Here is an 8,505-nt window from a genome sequence, read left to right on the forward strand (position 1 = left end):
CCTAATCTTTATTACTTCCTCAAAACCCCTTCCCCTTGCCCAGGCCGGTCTCCCCTTTCCTCTCCCTCTCTCCCGTCCCCACCCCACCCTCTTCTTCCTCCTCCTCCTCCTCCCTAGCTAGCCCCCTCCTTCCATGAGAATAATCCTGTCCCTTACATGTGATCATGCATAGGCAGAGGAGATAGGCAAAAGGGGCAGCTCTCTCTCCTCTTGCGGGCGAGGGCGACGAGACATGGATGGTAGAGCAGCAGACGCAGGAGGAGGAACAAGCAGCGGCGGCTGCGGCCACCCCATCGGCTCGAGGATCGAGGAGCACCGCAAGTATATGTCGGAGTCGAGCTGCTGCTCCAGATGCGGCCACAAGATCGACCGGAAGCTGGTACGCACGATCTCTAGCTTCTCCGTGTGGCATATGTATATCCATCTTCTGCTAGGTCTTGTCTTGATAAATTGGTATCCATCTAATACATGTATCTATCCGTTTGCCGTAGTTTCTTGATTTGATTGGTTTTGTGCGTGTGTGTTGCCCTGTGTGCAGGATTGGGTTGGGTTGCCGGCCGGGGTGAAGTTCGACCCGACGGATCAGGAGCTGATCGAGCACCTGGAGGCCAAAGTTCGGTCCGGTGGCTCCGCGGCGACAGCGCCGGCGATGGAGGAGGCGGAGTCGCACCCGTTGATCGACGAGTTCATACCCACCATTGAGGGGGAGGACGGCATCTGTTACACCCACCCGGAGAAACTGCCAGGTTATTTCAGCGTAATTAATTATTGATCGAAAATATCTATATGTAGCTTCTGTACGTTTCCAGTTTCTCTGAAAGTGTGTTTCTTTATTATTTTTTTGCCAAAAAAAATCCCTTTCTTATTTTGGAGCACAATTAATGCTTTTAGCAATTTCAGTTTCTTCTTTCTAGCCAGCTCAGTTGCAGTTTCTTTTTCTTTCTCTTTTGGAGCAACCATCTTCTCCTTCCCGGCCGTTGCTAGATTTGTTCCGATGACACGTACATTTGAATACTCGATTAATTTATACACCTGTATATCTCCATGCATATAAAAGATAAATATAGTACTGCCCGCAGATTTGCAAGTGCTGTGTAGGAATCTTGCAACCAAAGGAATAAAGATATATTGTACACCCAGATCTCAAAGTACTGCTGCACGTACGCGTTCGACATTAATGTTGTCTCTTGGCACAATATTTCTCTCCCTCTTCTGGGAATGAAATGTGACACGAGATCTGCCCCTAGCTTCCAAAGTTAGGTTTTGTCCCCCTCTCAAGGTTGTTATATCCTCCAACAGCCGACGGCCCTCATGCTGCATAGTTGCACCACTGTCTCTTTTCTTTCTTCCTTTCTTTCTTTTCTTTTACAAAAATAAAAATAAAGTGGAAAGAGCAAACAACTCAAACAGACTACTACAGGAGTAATCCTTCTTCGCACGCTGGTGCTGACATCCATGGCCATGCATGCATGCAGGTGTTTCCAAGGACGGCCTGAGCAGGCACTTTTTCCACCGCCCATCCAAGGCCTACACCACCGGCACAAGAAAGCGCCGCAAGATCCAACCCCCAGCAGCAACCGCCGACGCTTCTGCTGCTATCTCCTCCTCTGCCGCCGCTACAGGTTCTTCTGCTTCTTCCTCGCAGCAGCAGCAGATGAGGAGCGAGACGCGGTGGCACAAGACGGGCAAGACTCGGCCGGTGGCTGTGGGCGGGCGGCAGAGAGGGTGCAAGAAGATCCTGGTCCTCTACACCAACTTCGGCAAGCACCGGAAGCCCGAGAAGACCAACTGGGTGATGCACCAGTACCATCTGGGCGAGTCCGAGGAGGAGCGCGAGGGCGAGCTCGTCGTCTCCAAGATCTTCTACCAGACGCAGCCCAGGCAGTGCGGCGCCGTCGTCAGCGGCACCGCCGAAGCCTCGGTGGTGGACAGGAGGAGGGACCGTGCTGCGGCGGCGCCGGCGGCCGCGTCCCACATGCAGGCTTCGTCCGACATTATGACGATAGCGGCGGCGTTCACCGGCCACGGCGGCGCCGCTGGCATTGACGAGTTTAGCTTCGAGCAGTTCAGGAACAGCTTCGACGAGGTGAGTTTTCCATGATCAATTAATCTCTCCCGCCTTATTTTTTTCGAAGAGGGGGAGCTCCCAGACCTTTGCATCGAAACGATGCACATATATAGCCATATTAATCTCTCGCGTCTAGTTGTTTTGGATTCGGATATCCATTTTTGTCAAGGAGAAAACACATTATGCTATATGAATTAATATTGGTTTGACCTCTAACCTTTTCTATTTTCCTTATTCTCCACTGTTGTTAATTTTGTGTCAAATTTGTTAGTAATTTGTTCATGATACATTTACCTTTTCCAAATTAAGAAATGGTATCACTCAGATCTTTTTGGCAAAATTGTGTCCTTAGAAGTGTCTCTATACATGGCACATCGAAGGGTGCATCTATACCTTCTTTCCGTTTGGATGTTGTTAAATTACAAAAACCATATATACTTCTTAATAGAGAAGGTCCGTTTATGTTCCTTGTTTATTGCTGAATTCTAAGTTGTATAAGTTTGGTTACAGTTATTGACTCTCAAATATTATGACTATTTAGATTTGGTCTCTTGATCACCTCACTCAAAATGGTTCGACCCGACAATTTCATGGACAAGGTTTCGCACGCACCAGACATAACTATTCCATAGAGTCTATGAAAAATCAGTTGTAGGTATTTCAAATTGTGTAACATTCAAAAATAAAACTTGGATAATTTGATAACACTCACAAGGTATCATCTTCCCTTTTTATTTCCTCGATTTTCTCAATTTCATGTTCTTTCCCAAATTTGTTTCCCCCTCAAAATTTATGTTTACCCGTTCCCCATATTTTTCTTTTTAAATTATTGATTCTCGGAATATGGTTTCTTATAATATATTATTTTCTTAAAAAAATTGCTCAATTTTCAGTATTTTCGTTGTCAAAATGTGTTTTCTGAGGGGACCCATGTGCAGAACTGCCGCCGGGTCATTCCCAAAACCACTTTTGGGAACCACCCATTGGTTAGGTTGGTGGGAGCGTGAGGGGCGCACTTGGCGGAACCTGAGTTCGATCCCCAGTGCTTGCATTTTCAAAAATAAAAAGTCTCAATAGTTGTGCAACTTCTTTTTTTTTAGGAAAGTTATGCAACTTCTGTATTGGGGTAAAGGGTCCAATCGTAGACTTTTGTAACGGTGGGTCAAAGAGAATTTTTTTCATGTCTTAATGATGGAGGTTTCTTGTAGACGAAGGGTTCAGTTTTCTTGATGAATAAAACTTAGGTAGGAATTAGCTACAATGTTTTTGTTTGGGAGGGTGTCAAGGCAAATGTGTCCATTCAGAACAATCTTGATGGATGAGTTAATTGCAGGGTGAGAAAGAAAACGTACAGTACGAGTAAGGGTTGAGATCTTACCTAAATTGATGCGTGTCTATGACCTACACATGCAATGTTGAAGTAACATATATTTCCATCGTGCAATTAGTTCTGTGGAAAGAGGACATGCATGGACTGATAAAAGTTAGCACTGCACACCTAGTACACAATCCCCACAGTGTCAAATACTGTACTTAATTAGGCATCACTTTGTCCAAACAGCAAGCAACCCTAATTAATTAAGGGCATGATCCATTCATCATCAATGTGTTATAGGTATACATCAGCACATAACCATCTCAAGTAGGCCTCATCCGTGATGGTTATCTGAGGATGCATGAGCTGAGCCATATAGTACCTAGTTTCCGTAGTATGCAATACGACAAAGAACATCTCTCGGATTTTGTTATTTGAATTGGTTCGATCACCTTTCGATCGTGTGTAACAAACAGTCTAGTATGACGATGTTTACTCGTCAGTAATTAAAAGCTTGACCAGTGTATTAGAATAACTAAGATCTGTGGTTAATTGCTATACATGTACTGACTAGGTAGTTAATTATTATTAGAATAATTTACACGTACAAAAAGTGATTAACATGTGTACACCAAATGTATACACGCAGGTGGGCACGGGAGCATCAGATCACCAAGTAGTGCAAGCTAGGGCTGACGAGGGAGTGCTGCATCGTCACCAACAGCAGCACCAAGTTGGCGAGCACGATCACCGGCCGCGACACCAGCTTCACTACACCGGCGGCCTTCTGCAGGAGCAGCAGCAGCGCGCCGCGGCGGTGGCGGCGTGCCACGTCAGCACGCCGACGGACCCCATTTCCACGCTGATCGCGGCGCCACGAGTCCACCAGGGCTCGTTCGTGCTTGCTGCGCCGGCGGATCAGCCGTACGATCATGGGGCGCCTAGCTATCATCAGCAGGTACGTAGCTTATCAGCTGGCGACATATACGCCGTCGTTTCTTGGGCGTTGTACCTAAGCTAGTAGTGGAGTACAGTTTAGTCATAGAGTTGTTCGAGTTGAGTGCTTTAGTCTTACAGTTTGGTTTGATTTTAATCTGTAATTAGGAGGACGAGCGGCCACACCAAACTCCCAAGTTTGATGGACGGTCGACTTCTGGTCTGGAAGAGGTGATCATGGGGTGCACCTCGAGGAGGTCCAAAGGAGGAGTAAGAACTCTTATCTTTCTCTCTCTCTAGATCTCTCTCTGACACAGTGACACGCACACCATACTTTACATCTTTTGCAGTTTGAACAAAACCAAGTCCGTGTCACTGCCTCGCATATTTAAGGAAAATGGAGTACCATATATATTTACACTCACGCTCATACACAACCATGGAGTAGTATTTTTAGATACTTTAAAGCCAACTACCTACTATAGTTTTCAGCGTATTTTAACTACTTTCCTATTTGCACGTATAATATGTGTTTTTCGATAAAGATAATTTTTATTGATCTCGAACAAGTTTATATAACAGAAATTGCACGTACTACCTAAAAAGTTTAGTATATTTACATAATCACTATATACTATATACTCAGCAGGTATATATATGTCAATAAGGATATGCTTAATTGAAAAAAAAAGCCATCTATTATATACTAAAAACAATACGAGAAGTAATGAGGGGAGGCTCTTCACCTCAATTAATCTGATTGTTGGATCTGAGATCCAAGAGCCACCGAAAGGCCTAAAAAACGTTTAACCTTTTTCTCTCGGACACGTTGATTTGTACCGATACGTGTACATGTGTACATGTTACTTAAAAAAAAAACTTACCTACCGGCCAGAGGAAATCGAGTCCCAGCCCAACACAACCTAATTAAACAATTGCCTTTATACATTTTTTGTTCGTACGTGCGTTCTCGCCAGAACAAAGATCAACATGAGAATGTGAGATCGATTAGCACCACACGAGCAGTCCCTCATTGATTCGTTAGCCTGAACTATGCCGGTAAATGAGTCCAGCCATCAAGAAATACGGATCTATTACATAAGAATGGTACGTATTAAGAGCATCGTGTTTATCCAAGTCATCTAGATTATTTTGCCAATTGAATTTTATATCTAACGATCAAGATTTAATATGTGGACATGACAATCGAATTTTATATCTAACGATCAATATTTAATAAGTGGATATGTTTATCGATTCAATTATTATATACTAACTATAAAGCAAAGTAGCGAAGACGAATCTATTGATATAAATATCATGTATTAAAAAACCATTATTATTAAAGTAATTTTTGGTCAAAGATTTGTCTTAACAAAAATAAATACGCCAATATTTTTTTAAAGGAGGGAGTATCATGTATGAGTGAAATACCGGCCAGTGAACCAAACACGTCTTTAAGAAATATCGTTACAAAGTACCACCGAAAACAAACTGTTGTCTCAAATGATCTAACTCTAATCCGAGTATCGATAGTAAAGTTCTTGCATCACGATGTATTAGCACCAAAATCTCACCTACTAATATAACTTCGCATACAGACGATTACCAATGCAAACAACCGATTCATCAATTATATATATATATATATATATATATATATATATATATATATATATATATATATATATATATATATATCTTGTGTGATCAATCATCTTGAGTAAAAACCAACGGTTGGTAGATAATCTGAACTTTACTTACAAACACTAAGCTAAATATGACCCACAAACAATCAATCAGTCCGATCCAAAAGTTGAGCGACCATCCGACACACGCTTTAGTGTTTACTTCTGATTTTAATATAAATGCGTATGTAAATGAAACATTTTGTCTCATCTTCAAAATAAATTTGACTCGATATACTTTCGTACTTTATAGGGGTTGGGAGATTGATTAATTCTATTTTTCTAGATATATTGGATTGATTAGTCATGTCTTTTTATTAACAAATCATGTAAACATCACAACGATACATATTAAGTTAGTTAGAAAATAATTATGCATGATCACGGATGTTTCCCGCGCACTTGCGCGGGACAACATGCTAGTTACTCAAAAAAGAAAAAGCCCAGCCTGGTCATCTGTGCAGACCCCATTTGCCCACATCTTCATATGTCTATGAGCCTGCACCTGGCGTCTGTGTTCATCTTCATCTATGTGGTTGTCAATCTACATGCCTTGCCATGTGCCCACGAGCTTCACCATTCAAATTCGTGCGAGCCCTAAGCGGCCAAGTGCTCCTGAATTCCTGTCTTCGGGAATTTGTTGTCACGAATTGTTTGATCCAAGAACTATCTCAGCCTCAGAACTTGGAAGGCCCATAGAACATGCATGCGGCACTCCACCACTGATTCGCAGCACGCGGCAGGCTCCTCATGTTGCATTTTGTCATGCCCCCCTGTATTTTCTGAAATGGCCTGGTCATAGGAACATATTTGAATCCTTTTGAATGTCATCACAATCTTGCAAATGAACTTTTTTTTAATCACAATTTGCATTAGTAGTATACATAACTGATCAAATTGTTATGTTAAGAGGGGAATTTTCTAGACAAATTTACTCGCATCATTCTCATACCACAATCTAAATGAACACAAGTTTGGACATTTGGGAGAGCAAAATCAAATATGCATATGGGAACACATCATCTTGTTTGAAAAAAATGTTTTCTGAATGTCAAAGATTATACATGTAAACATTTGAGCTCTTTGTGTGCTTGTATATTTTGATTAAAAATCACTTTGGAAAATATTAGTGCTTAAAATATAACCCCACAAAAAAACTTTTCAATGTTCTCAAAAGGTACTTTTTCACATAAAACTGTTTTCCAGGTCACGCAATTATTTTCTTCTCAGCATTATTTTCAATTTCCCACAAAAATATATAAATTCATGGGTATAGAGAATACTCAAATGTTTTTTTTACATTTTAAAGCATTTTTATTGAATTTACTTGAATATTCATTTTGATTTTATCATATGAAAAACTTCTTTTCGGTGAAAGTAGACAAATCTAAATGGTCAAATTAACATGGTTCAAGTGAACTGTGCTATGCTAGATTTATTTATAATCTGCACTGGAAATGTAAATGTCTTGTTTGGCAAGCCTTGCGGGAGGTTTATTTTATTATCTACGTAACAATACACATATACACTTACAATGTAGCACACGGGAGGTCTTCAGTTTTATAGAATGCATTATACTCCTTCCGATCCATAAAAGTGTCGTCCATTTAGTATAGAATTTGTACTAACTTCGCACAAAATGGGCGACACTTTTTATAGATCGGAGGGAGTACATCTCAAGGCAAAACATTGAGTCATTCTCTCTCGACAGCAAGCTCTCTTATCTGTGTAACACTTCTAATTTACCGCTTTTTTTTTCAGGAATCATCAGGTGGCAAGGAGGGCGCAGGATGGCATCAGTACCCCTCGTTCTGGCCTTCTGACAACCAGGATCATCATGGGTGAAAGAGCAACACATCTCTGCCACCTAGCTTCAGCAGTAGCCAGTCTTGGAGAGACAACCAAAGGCAAGCATACATACACCAATAGGCAACAAGACTAAAAAGCACAGGTATAGAAGCATAGAGGAGTGGCTTCCAAGAAACACCCAAAAGGCAAAGTTTCCAACAAAATCCAACCCCCTCCCTATCTCTCTCGATTTACCTTTCTCTTCACCCAATGTGTCTAGATAACGGGATGGAAGTTTCATTTGAGTGCTCATCAAATTTGCATGTCTAAAGAGACAAAGATGATATTGGAGGAAAAGCAAAAGGGATGAAAAGAAAAAGTAGACTACATAAATCAAAGGTGACATCACAAGAGAAGGGTCAGTAAACCGTCGGTTGCTCGCTTGGATCAATGCAAAATCATGACAGCAATCATCGTTTATGATGGTCCTTTTGGTCAAATTGTCTGCATGTTAGTACAAATCAGGAGCATACCATACTTTTTTATTTCTTTAATTATGATTGTATTTCTTCATTGGTTATTAATTGCGTTCACCATTTGCTTTTCCTTTTTGGCATATATTTCAGCAAAGAAGCTAACATTTTGGAAAAGAATAAAAGGATCCCTTTGTAAAGCTAGTATATGTTCTACTGAATCGGTCCATTTGTTTA

The 8,505-nt window shown here is 41.3% G+C and overlaps 1 protein-coding gene across 1 annotated transcript; it reads left to right on the top strand.

Annotated features, from left to right (window-relative positions):
- On the top strand, positions 1-8,505 carry LOC100835793 (NAC domain-containing protein 75). The gene is made up of 6 exons (XM_010229301.3): positions 1-379; positions 539-746; positions 1,476-2,086; positions 4,033-4,341; positions 4,488-4,589; positions 7,769-8,505. The coding sequence occupies exons 1-6, from the start codon at positions 233-235 to the stop codon at positions 7,850-7,852; spliced, it is 1,461 nt and encodes a 486-aa protein (XP_010227603.1). The 5' UTR covers positions 1-232; the 3' UTR covers positions 7,853-8,505.

This window comes from Brachypodium distachyon, chromosome 1, assembly GCF_000005505.3.
Source record: "Brachypodium distachyon strain Bd21 chromosome 1, Brachypodium_distachyon_v3.0, whole genome shotgun sequence".
In the NCBI taxonomy this organism is placed as follows: Eukaryota; Viridiplantae; Streptophyta; class Magnoliopsida; order Poales; family Poaceae; genus Brachypodium; species Brachypodium distachyon.